This window comes from Colobus angolensis, unplaced genomic scaffold, assembly GCF_000951035.1.
Source record: "Colobus angolensis palliatus isolate OR3802 unplaced genomic scaffold, Cang.pa_1.0 Scaffold160, whole genome shotgun sequence".
Lineage (NCBI taxonomy): Eukaryota > Metazoa > Chordata > Mammalia > Primates > Cercopithecidae > Colobus > Colobus angolensis.
The window spans coordinates 3,576,717-3,597,730 of NW_012114711.1; the positions used below are offsets into that span (position 1 = coordinate 3,576,717).

At 34.7% G+C, this 21,014-nt stretch overlaps 1 protein-coding gene across 3 annotated transcripts in view; it reads left to right on the forward strand.

The window, feature by feature from the left end:
* CHL1 (cell adhesion molecule L1-like) overlaps positions 1-21,014 on the forward strand; it is a 215,521-nt gene that overhangs the window by 136,119 nt on the left and 58,388 nt on the right. For 2 of the 3 annotated variants that reach the window (XM_011937220.1, XM_011937221.1), the window contains exons 6-10: positions 10,899-11,021; positions 12,006-12,176; positions 13,095-13,142; positions 14,694-14,814; positions 19,359-19,543. In XM_011937220.1, coding sequence (XP_011792610.1) covers positions 10,899-11,021; positions 12,006-12,176; positions 13,095-13,142; positions 14,694-14,814; positions 19,359-19,543 — 648 coding nt within the window. The remainder of the gene's footprint in view (positions 1-10,898; positions 11,022-12,005; positions 12,177-13,094; positions 13,143-14,693; positions 14,815-19,358; positions 19,544-21,014) is intronic. The other variant, XM_011937222.1, reaches the window with a different exon arrangement.

Sequence of the window (21,014 nt, forward strand, 5' to 3'; positions counted from 1 at the left end):
ATCATGTTTTCCCACTATTCTTAAGATATCCACCATTACACAATTTTAGCCAAAGCTTTTATAGGATAAATTGTTAAGTTTAAAACTGTCAGCCAGCTTCTATTAGGAAGTTCTTCTTTTAGAGTCCTAGACATGAAAGTATTTCAGAGAAAGTTCTAGGACTTGCAAAATATGAACATTTGATTCTGGGGGTTCAGAATGCCCACAAACTTCAGAAAAACAAATGATGAAGAATCTTTAACCCAAAAATTCAGGGAGGGCATTGTATTTAAATTGTCCTAAAGTCCTTATATAATTCTAGAGGAAGGAATATAGGTCAAATTTAGACTCAGAAATAAGGCGTGCATCTTAAAACTTATAAAGTATTTACCCTAAAATTACAGGAAAAAGGTATTATCACATTATGTGGTTGACAGGGGCGGGGGAAGAAAAAATAAAGGAAAGAAAAAATGTGAGACAAGTGGAAAGAAAAAGAGATAGAAATAAATTCAAATATATCACAAATCAAAGATAAAAGTAAATAGAATAAATGCTTTGAGTTAAAAAAAAGCTATAAACTTTTTACAACATATCTATCTAAACCATAAGGATACATAATTGTTGAAATGAAAAGATGGAAAAGATATTCCAGATAAATGCTTTCCAAATGAAGGTAGGTATGACCATATTATTATCAGTCATAACACACTTTATTTGTAAAAGCCTTCATGGAAATTAATTTACTAGACATATATAATATTAAAATGCATGAAGCAAAAATAGAACTACAAAGAAAAATAGACAAATTCACCATAATAATGAGATATTAACATATCTTTTTCATTATTTGCTAACTTAAGCAGAGCAAAACATCAGTAAGCACACAGAAGATTTAAAAGTACAATCACAAGCTCCATCTAATGGAAACATATAGGATATTGTAATGAGATTTTTCATACACATAAGGTAAAAGGTTATATTTGATGATATATTTGGTCTATGAGGAAAACATCAAAATGCAATTAAGTTAGAAATCAATAATAAACAGAAAACTTAAAAAACTTATATCTTTGAAAACTAATAAATATATTCCTAAGTGAGTCTTAGGTCAAGTACCAAATGGTAAGGAAAATAGAATATATTTTGAAGTGATGACAGTGAAAATGCTACATAAGAAAACATGTTTGATGCAGTAAAAGCATTATTTAGAGGGATCTTTATCATTTTAAACACTTATATTGGAAAAATATTAAGTATGAAAATTAATGATCTTAGCATATTAGGTAACATAATTTTAGGATAAAAATGAATTAACTAATTTAAGGCAACAGAATAAACTATAGTGAAGGGAGAAAATAGAATAAAAGCAGAAAATAAATTCAATAAAGTGGTATGTAATTTTTGTAGTGAAAGTATCCATATTTATTAAAAAACATTAAAAAGATCTAGATAAATAGAAAATAAGTAAGCTATTTCTATTTATTGGAAGAACCAATACAGTTAAAATGCTCATTCTTGATGTGTTGATATATAGAAAAATTGAAATCAGAACACCTATAGTTTGGTTTTTATTTCTCTGTTTGCGGAATGTGACCAGCTGATTCAAAAATATATTTGAGGAGCAAAGGGCAAAATTTGGTAGAAATTCTTAAAAAATAACAAGTCATAAGGACTTCCTCTTTTCAGAAATCAAGATTCAGCGTAACACTTTAGGAATTAAGCAATGATGGCTTTGTGCAGGGTTAGACAAATCAGAATAGCATAGTAAACCCAGAAAGAAACCCTCACATATGTAGAAACAGTTGAGGGAGTTAGCATGTTAGCATGGATTTCTCTGTCTGTCTCTCTCCCTCTCTCTCTCCTGCTCTCTTTACTTTGAACTAAACATTGTGGAACAATTGATAATTCACACAGAGAAACATTTATATGGACTTCTACCTTGTATCATATAAAAAATCATTCAGAGTGGATAAAAGCCTGAACAATGAAAAGAAAAAACGTTTTAAAAAGTTAGACAATTCAAACAATATATTTATCACCAGGGTCGTAAATACAGAGAAAGATTTTTTTTTTCTTTCTTTCTTTTCTTTCTGGCTTGTTTGTTTTTGACAGGAACTCACTCTCTCCAGGTCAGGCTGGAGTGCAGTGGTGTAGTCATGGCTTCATGGCTTGAACTCCTAGGTTCAAGTGATCCTCCCATCTCAGTCTTCTGAGTAACTAGGACTACAGGCGAGTGCTACCATGCCTGGCCAATTTTTATTTTTATTTTTTTTTGTAGAGATGGGATCTCACTATGTTGCCCAGGGTGGTCTTGACCTCCTAGCCTCAAGCAATCTTCCTGTCTCAGTGTCCCAAACTGCTGAGATTTACAGGCATGAGCCACCATGCCCAGAGTGGGATGATTTCTTTAGTCATGTTAAAGCCTCACGAAGGAAATCATTAAGAATTTGTTCTCCTACATTTTATTTTAGATCCTTCTTTTATCGAAAGACTCTAGGAAGAAAGTAAAAACAAAAATAAGCCACAACTCAAAAAATTATTGACAATGCATATAACTAAACATAGTATGTATTCATAAAAAATTTTAGAAATCTTTAGAAAAAATAAAAATGACAAAGTGGCAACATATATAAACTTGAACCTCAGACTGGAAGGCCAATAAAGATGTGAAAATGTGTTGAACATCATTAGTTACCAGAAATAGACCTATTGTAACCCTAGAGATAAAAGCACTTGATTCTACCCAATTGGGAAATATCAGAAAATCCGAGAATAAAAATTTTAGGTTGCAATATACAGCTAACAGAATACTTATCCACTACCGATGACAGTCCAGTTTACTGCTTGATCTTTGGAAAACATTTTGTAATCCCTTCCTTAGTTGAAGATGCTCTTACTTATGACCCAATAACTCCATTCCCTCGCTCATGTGCATGTGCCTCTTGTCCATATATACCAGGAAGATTTGTGGTCACATTGTTTAGATTTAAAAATATGCTGGAAAAAAATACAACAGGCCACTCAAAGTAGAATAGATCAATGCATTATGCTCTATTCATATCAAAAATACTACACAATAGTGAAAAAAACATCAAGAATATGTCGAGCAATAAAAGTAAATCTTGGAGAAAGTTTGAAATATGTAAACGAGGCAGGCAGATCACGAGGTCAGGAGATTGAGACCATCCTGGCTAACACAGTGAAACCCCGTTTCTACTAAAAAATACAAAAACTTAGCCGGGCGTGGTGGCGGGCACCTGTAGTCCCAGCTAATCGGGAGGCTGAGGCAGGAGAATGGCGCGAAACCGGGAGGCGGAGCTTGCAGTGAGCGGAGATCGTGCCACTGCACTCCAGCCTGGGCGACTGAGCGAGATTCCGCCTCAAAAAAAAAAAAAAGAAAGAAAGAAATACGTGAAATTGACTACAATTTTGATTGATATAATTTTATGGTAAAATTATAATGAAAAATAAGAGAATGATAAAAACAATATTCCTGACAGTAGTTACCTGCAATGGAAGTGAAAATTGGAAAATGGAAGTGGGGGTTCAGATCAGCACCAGACAAAAAGGTGATGATGATATTCCTATTTTGTAAAATGGGTAGTCAGTGAATGGATTTCTATTGTATTTCTTTCTTTGTGTTTTTTACATTTACTCTATAAACAATCATTTTACATTCTCAAAATGAGTAAGTGTGAAGCATCCTGATTTGTCTGAAGTGAACATTTCTGAGTTACTGAGATATTTTAGCATCAGAGCAGTGACATATCAACCTGGAAATTGTCCTCAGGAGTTTGGATTTGAATTGACATTCAATAGGAAATGTCCATGAATCCTGGATTAGAAAGTATTGTCATGAAAATTGTGGTTGATAATAGTGAAACTATATATTACATTTATATAGTTAACTGAAATAAGACCAGAGAAAGAGACAGATTAAATATCTGTTGTAGGAGGCAAGTCATGAGGGTGATTCCTAACCTAAATTCTAGTGGTTGCTATGGAGACACAAAGGAAAAGGAAGCAGCTAGATCTATTGCAAAGAAAGGAATGGCAGAATTTGGTTTAAGATTTTGCAATTAAAGGATTTCAATTTTTTTCTGTCATTATCTAGGCAGACCAAGTGAAGACATGAACAATATAAGGATAATTCTGACCAGAATATGAGAGTATTGTTTAAGAGGTGGGAGTTGGATCTGAGCTACGTTGTTGGATAATTGCTCTTTTTTTTTTTTCTTTGCTGCTGCTGCAGAAAAGAGCAAAATAAATTAGGTTTCTTATGCATCATTTCCAGCCTCTCCTGAAATTACTTCATCATCTGACAGCTTTCTGCAGCCGTCTATATATTGAATAGTAACCCAACCCAATCCTTAGGAGTTTATAAATCAGAGACAATTTAAAGCTTCCTACAATCTTTAATCAATTATTCTCTTAAACTGTAGAGAATTGGTTCTTCTCCTATATTGATAGAAACTTTGTGATTCAAATGTTAGAGTTTCTACTTCCCAATCTCCTGTTAACAAACAGAAACCTTTGTATACAATGTTCAGTTTTCTATTTTCAACAACATTGCAGTTAAGTTTGCTAGGGAAAGAGTGAAAGAAAAAACAACCACCACCACCAAAGAAACAGAATGTACCATTTTTATATACATAAAAAATTATTTAACTAAATGTGTTATCCAAGACATGGCATAGGGATTTTGTTAGTGAATTATTCAACAATCATCCTGAAACTCCCATAATACACCAGCCACTTTCTAGTAATTTGGGATCTAACAGTGAATAAAAACAAAGACTGTCCTCCAGAAATATACATCCTGTGCATGCACATGGTGATTGGATCTGGAAAAGAAGGGAGCTACTCTCTTGCCTTCATTATCCAACTATCAATAAGGTTAAAATGGTAATATAAATAATCCTAATTTGACTGTTGGATACTACTCACCCTTCAGTGCACAGATCAGGTTTCTCCACTTAGCATTACTGGCCTAGTCAGCCTAGATTATTTTTTTCTTTTTTATGAGTTTTTAAACAACTTTTTTTTTTTTGTTTGTTTGTTTGTTTTTGTTTTGAGACAGGATCTTGCTCTGTTGCCCAGGCTAGAGTGCTCTGTTGCCCAGGCTAGAGTACAAACACGGCTCACTGCAGCCTCATCCTCTTGGACTCGAGCGATCCTCCCACCTAAGCCTCCCCAGTAGCTGGGACTACAGGCATGTACCACCGTGCCCAGCTATAAACAATTTTTTTGAAGTATAATTTACATGTCATAAATTTTACTTGTTTTAAGTGTATAATTAATACTTTTTATACATTATTTGTTTATTTATCTTAGAGATGGGATCTTGCTATGTTGCCCACACTGGTCTCAAACTCCTGGGCTTAGGTGATCCTCCTGCTTCAGCCTCGTGAATAGCTGGGATTATTGGCACATGTCACTATGCCCGGCCAATGACGTTTTAGCAACTTTTTTTAGTGAAATATCATTATAGTCTAGTATTAAAACATTTCCATCACCACAAAAAGATTTCTTGTGCCCATTTACAGTCACTCTCTGTTCCCATCTCCAGGCCTGAGGCAACCACCAATCAACTTTCTGCCTCTTTAAATGTCCAGAAATGGACATTTCATATAAGTGGAATCATGTATATGGTCTTTTTCATATGTCTTCTTTCACTTAGCATGTTTTGGAAGTTCATCCATGTTGTAGTATATATCAGTAGTTTCTTCCTCTATATTGCTGAACAGTATTTCACTACGTGCATATCATTTACTGTTAATCCATCCACCAGTTGATGAACATTTGAATTATTTCCATTTTTGGCTATTATAAATAGTGATGCTGTAAATTCTCTGGGGTTATTAAAACATTTAGTTGTGTACTGTTTGGGACAGTCTATCAATTGTCATATATATTAATTAGGATCCTTAAGAATGAGAAAATATACCAGACTATCATATCCTTCCTGTTCTGCATTGCCTTGTAGATGTCACAAGAATGCATACTATACTTTCTTTGATTGATTTATTGGTTGATAGGCTGAAGAATAAAAGAATGAATAAAAGTAACAATGCAATTTGCACATCCTATTAAAATAGTCTAAGAAATGGCCAAAAAGGATGAAATCTTCTGTATAATAATTTAATGAAAACTAATTAGAAATATTCATGTGCTGGTTTCTACATTTGTGTTAACCTAACTTCCTCAGATTCCTCAGGACAATTTCCTCAAGATAAAGCCTGGCTTTTTACTGCCCTGATTCTGGAGTGGGAGTGTGGGAAACCTGGGTGTTGTAGCTTATGCTAAATTCTCCTACTATTAAGTGCAAACCAACAAAAACAGATCAATTTGTTCAATTAAGGATGCAACATTGAATTCTAAAGCTTTAATTAAGTTTGAGGATTTTACTCTGATTCACCAAAGTGTGTGAATGCCTGGAATGAAATAGGCTGAATTGGGTGTCCTTCCTTAGCATGAATTCATTATAAGCTCATGGACTGAAAGCCAGTGTTATTTCTCTGTAGTCCTAAGTGGATTAATGGGGTACTCTGCAGGAAATGGGAATCAATTAAATCTCTTTACTGACAGAAACTGGAGTTAGGGGTGATAAAGTATGTGCACTCAGTAGCATGCATTCGTGACAATGATGGCAGACTGTGAGCAATGTGCCAAGCATCTTTAAGTGAAATGTACAGTACTCGAAAGCTCACCAGGCCAGTCCTATAAACAGAGTGCCAAGTCAAAATAGATAAAGCTTTTTTGTATGGAAAGATTCGTCCAATGATGGAAAAAGGGGAAATAATTCAATAAGCAAATCACAGGTTCTACATGAAAAGCACAGTATTTTCTTCCCTCTGTCCTTCCATCTCCTCTGAAAATGTTAATTCAAATAATTACACAAAATCACAGAAGCTGTTAAGGTGCAGGCTATAGAGAAAATCAGGAGCAGCAGCAGAACAAAATTCTCTGTCCTTTTGCCCACCTTGTCTCTATGCATTTGGCTGTACCATGCAAAGTGAAAATATTTGAGGAGTAGCCAACATGCATTGAATAATTATTAAGTGCTTGGTCCTATTTTAATCGATTCACGTGAAATATTTAAATTTCAACATAAATCAAATGAGTTAGGTGTTATTACATTTCCCATTTATGAATGAGGACACTGAAACATGTTAAGTAGCAGATTCAAAGATCACGTAGGAAGAGCTGAAGCCAGGACTCAGGCCCAAGCAGCTAACTTCAGTGTTTATGGATAACGTGATGCCACATGGTGTTGTCTATACTTTGATGACTCAGGTAACACATCCTATAGATGAGCAAAAAGGCATTGTACTTCTTTGTTGAAAATACCTTGATACTAGATTACAGTATCATCTAGAAATAGGAAAATATAAGGAAACCTTCTATTTTATTCCTTGAGTGCCAGAGAAAGATAATCTGCAGTGTTGCATAACATGGTAGCGGTTAAGATGCCAGCGATTTGTTTTTTGTTTTTTGTTTTTTTGTTTTTTATTTTTTTCATCAAAGTGATTAGTTAGCATGAGTTGTATTTAAAGTTCCCTGATGCCATTTCACTACTACTCTTCACTATCAGGCATGTTGGCATGATGGATTACACAGCTTAGGTTTTATTATATCCCTACCCTTAAGAAGCTTCTACCCTGGTGAGGTGTTTGAGGAGCCTAAAGAGATGAATTCAAAGGATTCTAAGACTGCAAAGGAAAACAAAATGAGATACAGAAAGGTGAAGATATTGGTCTGAATCTTTGTAACCAGTTAGTTTTCTAGTGCCTGGGCTAGAACCTGGTTTATGCTATAGGATATCCTATAGATATAAATTCTGTTTTCAGAAGACTTCTTTATTTCAGGAATGTTATTTTCCTGTATATTACATTGAAATAATTGTGATGATGAGTTTTCAAAACTCATTGACAGCACCTGAAGACTTAGACCTCCTGCAAATTTTGTATTTGCAGGTTGGTTTTGCCTTGATAGTTCTGGTAATAAGACTCACGTGCAGCTAACTTGTTTGTAGGAAAGTTTTTCCGTGACAGATTTTAACTGGGAAAGTTTTCAAAAACCTAGTTGTTGCTAGAAATCCGTCCATGACACTGAATAATAAATGTGAAAGCTTCATTGAGAAGAGTGAAGAGATACATGCTGTGATAGGCTTGCTTTGCTTTGCTGATGCAAATAGATTAATAGTGGCATTAGATAGAAAGGAAATTGATCTCATCTAGACTTGGTTATAATGGGATTTCCAAACATTCTGGAAGTTCTGCTTAGGTAGACTGTTATTTGCAAGTTGATTCTGATCCCTTTGCAGAGAGGCCATTCAGGATCAAGTCCAGTCTTGTTGAACCAAAGTTAAATGATTGTTGGTTTTGGTGTTAATGAAGTACCCACGTGAAATATATTGGCAAGACAAAGGAGTATAGTTACCTCATATACAGAAAAAATTACTGTTTTTAATTTACTTTTAAAACGTGTTACAGTTGTCCAAACTCAACAATGCTAATGTTTATCACCAGATAAACACAGTAAACCCCACTGGTTGGAGTTAGTTTTAAATGGAGCCATTTCTTTATTTGAATTGAAGTAGACTTCATGTCTGCTGTTGTGTTATAGTAATTAAATTTCACATTTGTCTGTGAATGTTAAAATGTTCACTTTTTATCATGCCCTCAAACTCACTAAATAATTTCAAAGTCAAAGGATAAGACATAAAAAATCCTGAAAAAGTAATGCCATTTGTATCTCTTCTAAAACCTTAAATTTATTGATGTATAAGTATGCATCCTTGTTTTCCAATATTAATATTGTGTTTAATTGAAAGCTGTTCTGAAGATTTATGGCATGTGATAACAGTTTTGGTAGAGTTCTAAATTTTCTTTTCTTTTTTATTGCTGGTGCCTTAGAAGCCAGTTGAATTATAAATTCACATTTTCAGAATTAGAATTGTATAATCTAGATTTATTTAATGCAAGGATGATAATGCTTCACTGGCAGTACTATCTGTTCGAATTGTGAGATTTTTTTGAATGCTCTCAGGGAGCAGCTCTCCAATTAGGGATTTATACAACTTAGTAATTAATTACTTTACAATAGATATTATCCAGTGAACTGTGTATTCATATTAGGCACTGTATAGTTTGCTTGTTATCGAAGTGGATTACATACCCTTTCCATTTTCTAATCCGTATTTTATTTCCTCTGCCACCTCTTGTATCTGAGTATAAATAGATTCACCAACTACCCAGCAGCACCAATAACTTCAATGCCAGTGTTTACTGGGCTTCAGTTATAGCGAATAAAACTAAACAAGTGGTTTGAATTTGGAGATTTGGGTACATAAACGTTTTGTATATTACTATGCCTTATGTATATAAGGTGTACTTTCTGCAAAATGTTTTCCATAACATTTGCTGTCAATCAAAGCTGAGGCTTTACCAAATAGATGGTATGATACTTTATCTACAAGCTCTTAATGTAGTGAATATACTAAACATACATTCCTGCCATTTGAGGGAAATTTCATGCTACCTATAGCAAAAATGTGATTCAAAGATGGATGCTATTTCAAAAATGTTTCCAGAGACTTTCTAAAAGGTATCTCAAGGAATGAGTTGAGCAACAGGAAATCCACTAAAAGACTGTCACATGGCTGAATGTATAAATAGAACCAAAGTCTGCCTTCCGAAATTGCAAAGGCAGTGTAATAACCACACCACCCCCTGCAATGTTAAGCCTTGAAAGGTCCTTGAATTTAGACAAAAAGCAATTCACTGTAACCAGCTGGTGCATCAATAAGAGAAATGTCAGCAAATTCCCTCAACCTCTAAAGGCGTGGATGGGGGTTGAGGGGCTGTAGGACAAATATATAGGAAGTGCACAAAGCTTCTCAAGAAGAGATTTTATGGGAAATGAGTAAACCTTTAGATTTCCAAGAACAATGAAAATTAGCTGTGAATCATAATTTAAGAATGAAATATACAAATAGAACACCTTCTAATGAATTCCATCAAGTCGGGACTGTTATAAACGCCTTCCTAAGATCCTTCTCCTCCACAAGAGAAGCATAATGCAAATTCCCCCGACAAAAGTTGAAAGACATCAATGTAACGCTCAGGAAGAATACGTTTTGAATATCCTTATAAAATCAATACTTCCCTAAAAATATGAAACTTTGGTGTTAGATTTCAAATTCTGCACAATTCTGACTTATATTCTTACTATAACCACATTGCTTTTTTAAGAAATTGACTCCAGTGTGGGGAGGAAACAATAGGTTGAAATATTTACAAGTCTTATTTCCTACATCAATTCCATTTCATTTAAATTTTTATTTACTGGGAGTAATTTCAATGTGGATGGCTCTTTTTGCAACTTAAAGTGGTCGAATTTGGCTTTTCATTGTATTCTTACCATTTTCTCCACATGGGCTTAGAAGTTTTTATTTCGTGTGGTTAATGCACTGAATGGAATATTTGCCAATGACATTCAAGGCCTTCCCAATAAAGCGAGAGTTAGAGATATGTAACTGCTCAAAGTGAAATCAGTGTTTGGGGAAAAAGATTTAACATCTATCAAAACTAAAGCAGGAAAATCCTGTGACTCTGGGTTTATATCTCTGCCCAGAGAAATATGCACAAGTATTTTATTGCCTTATTGTTGTCACATAACAAAAATATTATTGTCTGGGGTTTCAAAATGCAGAAGTATTTTTAAAGTTATGTAAAGATGCACACCAGTTTCTTAATAATATTTATCTCTGCAAGGGAGATGTAAGAACGAGGATCTGTAGCATATAATTTATTAAAATTGCCCAATTTTGAAAAAAAAAAGAATGCATTAAGATATTTGTTGTTATAGTCAAAGGTAATTTTAAAATAACACATTGAAATGATTTTTTATACCAGGTGTTCCAAAATTCCCTAAAGAAAAAATTGACCCTCTTGAAGTGGAGGAGGGAGATCCAATTGTCCTCCCATGCAATCCTCCCAAAGGCCTCCCACCTTTACATATTTATTGGATGAATATTGGTAAGTAATGCTCTGTTCCATCAAAAAATGGGGACATTTTAATTCTATCCATCATATCAATAACATAATGAATCCAAAGACTAAATAAAAATAAAGATCTCTTATTTTGTTTCATATTTGAAAAGGAGATGCTACTAATATGATAAGGTTTGTCTATGAAGACAATACTTTCTATATTTCAAACAGTGCACTTACCTTTGGAATATAGATCATGTGAAAGCTGAGGATGGCATGGGTTTGTGTCGCTAGCTTCATCTTTCTATTTTAGTAATGCTCTACCTGCTAATTGCAGTCACCTACTGATAAATTAGTATTAACTTTTTTGCTTAATTTTCTAAAAGGTTTGCTGACTCCGATCTGAAATTCTAGCTTTGTAAAGTCTACTTCTAGTATATGCCTTAGCAATGCTCTCTACATGTTTTCTCACTATGAACCATAGAGAAAAATGCTATTTGTACAGCACTCAGAAGAAAGCAAATGAAGCTACTCTTAGGTACAGCCAATTGTTCCAGAAATCAGTTCCCCTAGAAACTTCCAGGCTGCAACCAGAACAGGGAGATTAATATCACAGATAAAACTTTTGGAGCGCTTTTTGTTTTTTATTTTTAAGTCATGTTTTAAATAAACGTGATTCTGAGAAAATAATTAGGGCATTGTCCACATTGACCAGTTTTCAGTTAAGCCAATTCAGACTCATAGAGCAGAGGTAGACACCGAGATGGTAAACAGTTTACCACGGTTTGTCTACCAGCGGCCTTCTTTGGTTAATGGTAAAAAGCATGCTCCCAAGGGTTTTCCTGCTGTTTTTGTTTTGTTTTGTTTTCCTTTTTGCTCATTGTTCCTGTAGTAAGACCAGACTTGACAGGAATTAAAGAGCAAATAGGAAAAATCAAATGAAATAATAATGTAAAAGAAAATGAAAAAGGAAGATGAAGCACAATAAGGGACAATTGCCCTTTTCAATGACAAGATATCTCTTTTCAGAATTAGAACACATCGAACAAGATGAAAGAGTATACATGAGCCAAAAGGGAGATCTATACTTCGCAAATGTGGAAGAAAAAGACAGTCGCAATGATTACTGTTGCTTTGCTGCATTCCCAAGATTAAGGACTATTGTACAGAAAATGCCAATGAAACTAACAGTTAACAGTTGTAAGTCCAAATAATTTATTGTTTCATCATGTATGCGGAATGCAAATGGTCTGTAATTTCCTTCTGGCTGAAGCCATTTAAAGCTGGGTTGATATTTTCCGCCATTGTTCAGTTCAACTCTAGAGACTTCATCCAGATGAAATAGACATCTGCAGCTGCAGATCCACAGTAGCTGTGTCTCTCACAGCCAGGAAATCAAATCGCAATTCACAGGACAAATGTATTTCATCTGACGTCTGCAGGATCTTGTCATTTTCAATGGGTGAAATATACAATGAAATTCCAGGGTTTTCTAAGCAAATCTTGGGCATTGATTCACTGTGATCTTGGGTAAACTGGCAGACTGAAAATGGGGGAGAAAACAACAGAGGCAAAGACAAAAAGGAAATTTTTATCACCAAATTGGCAAACTTACTTGAATTGCTCCTTTCCCTACTTGATTCTGCAGATGCCAGCCTGGGTTCCCAAATGGGAAAAGTAATTAGAGGGAGGAAGAACCGTAAGATTCAAAGGGAAGAAATAATCCACAACAGTTTGCTGACTGAATAATTGGCCCTGGTATAGTTGAAAGTTGGCATTACCATTTCATTGTTTAATTTGGTCCGTGATTTTTTTCATTTTTGTGTGTAGATACACCATGCCAGGGCTTCACTATAACATTCTTCTAGTAGCCTCAGTTCTCTTTAATGGAGCTATGACTTGAATCTTCTCCACCTGGGTTCATCTGTGGTAATTCAAGATTAAACTCACTATAATTATTTTCTATGTAAAACTATATTCCCAAAGGCAATGTTCTAGTGAAGCATGGTTCTACATCATTTTGTAATTTTTCTAAGACAAATATATGACTTTTCATTCTTTATTGATACCAGCATCCACCATTATGTTTGTGTTTTTCCTTCCATTTTTTCATTTCAGTAAAGCATGCTAATGACTCAAGTTCATCCACAGAAATTGGTTCCAAGGGTAAGTCGAACCCATGTGGAGTGTTGACTTTTGTTTATAGCTCATTGTCATTTCAGATTTTGAATTTTTTCTTTAATATCCTGTTAGGTTTATTACAATACTGTTACTAAGAAAAACATCTTAACTTAGAAGGTTCTATTGTCCCCCATTCCCTTTTAAATATATGCAAAGGGAGTGACTTTTATAAATATATAACTATATAAATATAACGAAATACATATAATGCATTGAATAGAGAGAGATATTTAATGGAGTAATTATTTTGGGTCTCCCAAAATGTCTGTTATATAAGGTTGATACTTTTGCTGAAAGAAAAGAAATGGTTAAGTGTCAAAGGAAGTAGAGAAAACACCGAGTTTAACAAAGTTAAGTGGATTTTTTCCTTGCAAGCCTTCTTGAAATATTTGACATGCAACTGTACATTGTGACTTTCTGAGAAAAAACCAGTTTGTAGCATTTTTCAAGCTCATGTGTCTATGTGATCTTTTTATTCAGTTCTTTCCCCCATAGAATAGTCTACCAGAACTTGTGTTCTATGGAAAATGCCTGAATAAATCTGAGTTGTATAGCAGGCGAGTTCTCTATAATGAGAAGAGTCATTTACATAATTGCAGCAAATATTCTCTATAAAATGTGGACCAGTGATAACTTAGATATCTTATATACTTGCAACTTCAGTGGAGCAGGATGTAAGCTCCTTCTGAAGAACCGTTAGTTTTAAGGTGGACTGATTCATCCCCAACATCATTTCCTTTGAGATTAATAACTGAAACATATATAGTGCTATATTTTCACAGCACTCAATGAAAAATCATTGCACATAGTACATAGTCAGCAATTATTTTCCAAAAAATACAAAGTATAGAAGACTGTCTACTGCTTAAGTCCCTTTGAAGATGGAAGTACCTAATTTGCCATTGTATTTGAAAATATTCTCAAGAAAATAAGAAATGGGACATTTCAATATGCAGCTAGTGAGGATGCTTGCTAATCATTTCCTAAAACTGTTGTTTTCTTTAAGAAACTGAGACTACAGGTAGAATTGCTGAAAGAGCTTGATAAATTCATAGATGCCTAGTGTCTACCACAGCCTTCCTCAGTGAGAATTTCTGGGTGCAGGAGTGAGGAAGCTGTTTTTAGCAGAAACCTGATGAAATTCTTAGGCAACTTAAATTAAATAAAAACATAAACATAAAGTCATTGCTCATGACATGACTAAAGTATAGAATATAAAATCATAGATTTTCTATTAAGGACTTCTGTTTGACCTTCTGAGTTAGAAGATATGGTATAAATAATAACATTTATAAAATTTGGCAATGCTACACTCAGTAAAAACAAATGAGGGAAAACCCATGCTTCATGGTAAGAGAGAAGAGGAATCTATTTAAATGGAAATATGTTAAATGGAAGTCTATTTAAATGTGCATAGAACACACACACGCACACACTCATATGTGTCAGATTTTTCTTTTTAAGAAAGATGTGGTGTCACAGAATTTTATGTATATTAATTTGAAAAAATTCTGATTTTTCTTTTCTATTTTGTAGCAAATTCAATCAAGCAAAGAAAACCCAAACTGTTGTTGCCTCCCACTGAGAGTGGCAGTGAGTCTTCAATTACCATCCTCAAAGGGGAAACCTTGCTGCTTGAGTGTTTTGCTGAAGGCTTGTGAGTAACCTGACTCTCACTCATGACTTTGTCCATCCAGTTCTATAAAGAATAAGACATCAAGCACATTAAGACTGTGCTTGCCTAGATATTTTAAAATTATTTATTTAAAAAGAAATAAACTCTGCCAGGCACTGCAGATATTCTGCTCAGGACTGTTATTCCAGGTACTCAAGAAGCTGAAGCAGGAAGATTGCTTGAGCCCAGCAATCTTGAGGTTGCAGTGAGCTATGATCATGCCATTGCACTAAAACCTGGATGACAGAGCAAGACCTCATCTAAAATAAAATAAAATTAAAATTAATAATATAAAATAATTAATAAAAATAAATCCTGTTGTTATATCTCTGGAGGCAGTAATTTGTACTTCACTCTACAGACTTCAGGCAGTAACTGAGGTACATAAAATTAGATCTCTCTGTCAATTTATGATATTGTGGATGGCAGGGATGACGACAACATTCTCCTTAGTTAAGTTTAAGAAGCATAAGGTTGTTGGTAGTCAGTCCCTCACTTTTGGTGCTGAGTTTGCTCTCTGTGCTATACTATCTTGCCCCACTCCTGTTTGCTGTGTTACTAAATCTGCTTCTTTTCAGGTTTCAAGGAGCCCTATTTATCTATTTTTACCCTCCTGCCCTTTGCACACATGGAGGTCCAGACCACGTAATTTAAGAGAGTTTTACATCAATATCTAATTAAGTGAACTTTCTGTACACCTGAAAAAGCAATCCTTTTTTTTTTTTTTTTTTTTTTTTTTTTGAGACAGAGTCTCACTCTGTCACCCAGGCTGGAGTGCAGTGGCACAGTCTCAGCTCATTGCAACTTCTGTCTCCCAGGTTCAAGTGATTCTCCTGCCTCAGCCTCCAGAGTAGCTGAAACTACAGGTGCATGCCACCACGCCCGGCCAATATTTTGTATTTTTAGTAGAGATGGGGTTTCAACGTGTTAGACTGGATGGTCTCGATCTCCGGACCTTGTGATCCACCTGACTTGGTCTCCCAAAGTCCTGGGATTACAGGCATAAGCCACCATGCCCGGCCCGCAATGCACTTTTTAAAATCCTCCAAGAAAACCCTAAAGGACCTCACTTGGTCACCTCTTAAAATTGTTCCATTTATTAACTACTGTTAAGTACACGTACACAGGGACCATCTTACTTAATATTTAATCATGCAGGTTCTCTCCTACTTTTACCACTATCCTTCCGAACTTATGGTCCTTCCCTACAATTGAGAGTACCTCAGGAAAATGCATTCCATCTTTCTAGCACCTGAGTTTACTCATATGAAATACAATCTGTTCATAAGCTGAGGGCTTTGGGGACTGTAGTTAGTGGACTAGGATTTGAAATTCAGAAAATCATATTCATTCATCATTTAGAGTACATTCTGAATGACTGGGTTAGAAATGGAGCAGATGTTAATGGTTTTACAACCCCTAAGCTTTGCAAATTTCTCTTTCCATCCACCAAAAATATCAAAGTTGCTTGTCTGTCATAAACTCCCCGTGTGTCTTTACATAAATTAGTTAGAGGTACTATGACACAGACTCTGTCTGGAATGTGTGGTATGTGCATTATTTTAGAAGAGGAAAGTCTCATGTTGATTTTGAATCATGATGGCAACAACCTGCTTTACTGGTTGTATTTGTATGTGTTTACAGTAGTAGAAATTAAATTCTTGCAGCGTTCATCACTACATCGAGTTGGGCAGGGTGACCCTTTCAGTAATTCTTTTTTTCTTATTTCCCACTAATGCCATCATTGACCTCTTGGATTGACTAGCAACTGTACAGAATGTCTTCAAAATAATGAAATGCTCTCATGTGCGTTTTAGAAAATGAAGAGTCATGAAGGAATATATAAAAATAGAGTGGATGAAAATATATGTTGTTGTGAGGACATGAAAATTCTTGATGCGCCGTCTTAAGGATTTTCACCTGAAGTAGTCTCTTCTTACTCATACTGGTTTTGTATTGGGTAATCCTATCGGATCTGGGTCCTCTCTCAGAAGATGATACATTTTTTAAAAGTTTTTTTGGGTCATTTAAAAAACTTTTTCTAAGAAGTTTTCAAGCCTTTAACCTCCTATAGTAAGAAAAATAATTGTATTTAAGATATTGTACTATTATTTTGTGTAAAGCACTATATTTGGGTCTTTGAAAACTAGTCTAATTGTCTAATACATTTTACTTGAAAGAATAAAGTAAAATGATTGTGTCAGGTGAACATGATATATAATTTATCTCAAGATAGGCCTATATCTTGACAAAAATTTCCAGCTATATTCTTGAAAATATTTTTTATTTCCTTTTGTTTTAAATTTAAGGGACATTTACTAACAGTATCTGAACAAATGTGTTTTGAGGGAAAACTTATAAAATTGCCGTAGGTGGACTCATGTGCACTGCTCAAATAGATTTTTTTTCTGTTTTGTAAATTAAAGTAGATATAATTCTTTCACAAGACACTTCTTTATAAATAGAGAAATATACAAATAAATGTTGGCCAGACAAGGGCCTGAAAAAAAAATTTAGATTATGAGGTAGTGTCTTTTGTGTGCAAAAAGGTATTAAGCAATATATTTTCCCTCAAAACACATTGCTCAAATGCTGTTAGTAAATGTTCTTTAAATTTTTTTAAAAAGGCAGGGGGTATAAAAAATTGGCAAGAACAGAGTTGGAAATTTTTGCCATGGTATAGACCTATCCTGAGATTAGATTATATCTCATTTTCACATAATACTTTAGATAATTATTTTACTTTATTCTTTCAAGTAAATGGTATTAGAAAATTAGACTAGTTTTCAGAGACCCAAAGACTGGGGAGTCTGGGAGATCTTGCTGAAAGTGAGTTACTTGCTCTATTAAAGGATGGACTCATGAAAAATTTCCTGTTTTAGGGGAACTGAGTTCCAGAGCAGACTATAACTTGGCAAATTTTGACAGATGGAGTGAAAAGCCAGCAGTTAGGAGACTTGGGTTATGCATCCTGTTAGGTGGTGTGCTCAGAAAGCCAGCAACCAATATACTCTCACAGCTGTCTGCCCAGGCATCATTACCATTTCCTACACAAGTGTGCCATGTGCTCTTAGCTTGGTAAAATATAAGATTACTGTGCCAGGTTGCACAGCACGTTAGTATTTGAGCCTTGAAGGAAGAGAGAAAGGAGTAGATATATGTAGATTAAAGAGTTTGCATCTTTACCTCCATATTTTTGCATAAAAAACTGAATTATTTTAACCACAACCTATCAATACAAATAATTTGAGAATATTGACACACACGATTTCAAGGAATTGCTCTATTATTACATAGTAACTAATGGGCAATTTGACAGGAAGCACATATTCTAGGACTATAGAGTTAGGAAGGGCATAGATTGAAAAGCACAAAATAATAAAACACACTGATTAAAAAAGAACAAGTTTAGAGTAGACAAATATAAGTTGTGGTATATCATTTATTGCTCCAGTGACCTTAAGAAATTAATTTATTGGAGCTTCAGATTCCTTGCTGTTAAATGATTACAATAATGCCCATCTTTAGAATGTACCAAATAACCTACAGCTATTAGTAATAGGAAGAAATATGGAGAGGAAAAGTGTAGCATCAATAAAATTAGCAAAGTTGTTTCTTCTACTCACTTACAGAGCCTGACTGGGGAAGAGAAAAGGTCAATCATGCTTCAGTTAGAATCAACCCTTTTTGCTTTCCACATAATTTTTAAATCAAATGAGTCACAAAGGGTATGACCTCTGCACTTTTCTGGTTTTCATGAGAAGGGGTTTTTCTTAATGTAGCTGCCTTGACTCCCCAGTCCTATTTTCCTCTTTACTAAGGTGGGGAAAGTTATCACGCTGGTGTGTAACAAGTTATCACGCTAGTTTTGTTTTGTCTTTACTTTCCTGTTTGTTTTGATTGGGTGAGCTAATCTTTTGAAACTACTAAGCAAGAGAAGATTTGGTAAGCATCTGTGCTACAGACTCCAGCTTGCCCTAGAATAGGCTGTTTGTGGGTCTAATCAACACGTTTAGCTTTCACACAGGAGCCACATTCTCCAGTATCGGCATCACAGGATTAAAGGGGAAACTTCTCTCTGCTGACTGTTGGGTCCTACTTTACTGTGTTTTACACAAACAGGGAATAGGGCTGTTATCACTGGCTGCCTCAAACCATCCACAGGGAGATTTTCACACTTGGAAAATATCTTGGTAATATTATTTCAATGAGCTCCAATTATTTATCCTTCATCCAGCCACACCTAGTCAGCACTTACGTGTAGTTAGCCCCCGTAAGAGAGGAGAGAGAAAGTTTCCAAGGAGATAGACCATTAGAGGAACTTTCAGGAAAAGAGATTTTCTTCAACACCAGTGTTCACTGTCGATGGTGGTGGGTGTGTCTGTCCACTGGTAAGGATGATGTGATTCAGTGGAATATGAGCACCTATGTAAAAGCAACTTGATAAATGATGGGTCCTGAGGTTTTCTTTGTATTTTACTTTCCACTTTAAAAAAAATGTTTGTTTATTTAATTATTTTTTACAGGCCAACTCCACAGGTTGATTGGAACAAAATTGGTGGTGACTTACCAAAGGGGAGAGAAACAAAAGAAAATTATGGCAAGACTTTGAAGATAGAGAATGTCTCCTACCAGGACAAAGGAAATTATCGCTGCACAGCCAGCAATTTCTTGGGAACAGCCACTCATGATTTTCACGTTATAGTAGAAGGTACCTTTTCCATGTTCGTCTATTTTCCTGCTTTTCAAAAAAGTAACTTTATACATGTAGTAGGCCTTGCTTCTAAATCATACATGTTAAAACAGGTCAACAGTTTCAACTTTTAATTGTAGTGTGGGCACTCAATTATATTACACTTTAATTAAGCATGTTTGTCATTTATGCCCCAAAACGTCATAGAAGGGACAAATGACAAGAAAAGATCTCATGTTAGTGGTTAAACACAGACAGTTTACATGATTTATTCAAGTAGTCATTAAAGCTAGTCTCCTAAATTATTTTTATTGTAATACACACATACACTTCATATTATTACATCATAAAAGCAGCCGTAAGGATTATGATGAAAAAAAGTATTAAAATGGGCCTGGAAGAAAGCTTGGATTTTGCTTCCTAATCCTGCAGTTAACTTGCTGTGCCCTTCGCCATTTATTTCACTCTCTGTACCTGAGGCTCTTCACCAAAGAAATGAAAGAAGCAGGCAAATTGTTGTGTTAGCTCTTTCCTGGATATAACATTTTTGTAATCCATGTCTTGGGTTCAGGTGATAAATTCAATATGTTTCTTACAGGCAAAAAAGAATAGACTATATGCTATAATATAAATTCTCTCAAAAAGTGCAAAAACATTATATTCAAGTCATCTTCTCTCTGTAAATTCAGAGATTTTGATCAATCAAGGTTTTATTGGCATTAGTTACATTTATAGGAATAAGCAGGCAAAAATGATATCATTTAAATGTGGAATGTAGTTATTAGGGTTGTGCCTGTTTGGCTGATGTGAAGGTTGTCTAGTCCTCTGAATGTGATTGACACAGACTATTTTCTGTGGATCCAATCACATTGAGGCTTTCTATCTACAATTTAGTTGACTGTATTGATCAAATTAATGGAATGATTACTGCATTTGTACTTATTTAGTGCAGTGTAAGCTTAACTATTGCAAGGAATTATTCTTTTTAGACTACAATTTAGTGAACTAGTGCTCTAGGGCACCCATTAATATTCCAATAAAGTTCACCTCTTAAAGCTTTAGTTTACACAAGGAACACCTAAGTAATGGCCTGTTGTTTAAACTAATGGGGAAAAAAAAAGGGACTCAGACACAAATTCCCCTCCCAAGTAGATGTTAAGATAGTTGATTTAGTCATACCCCTGTTTGGAATAACATTGTATTTCCAAGCCTACTCCATAATGTGTATTATTATTTAAGGTATGAAGAACAGAAAACCAAAGTTGAGAATTTTATTTTCTTTGACTTGACAAAAGCAAAACTTATATAGAAGAAAGTCCAATATTATATATTAATGTCAACATCTGCCAAACAGTGATACAGTCCTCTGACATTAAATTATTCACAAAGCAATTCAGAGTAGAAGAGTTTGAAAGATTTATTTTATGTATATTTTTAGTCATCATTTGATGTTTCTATGTAATTTGGCTACATCATGCAACAGGGGTAT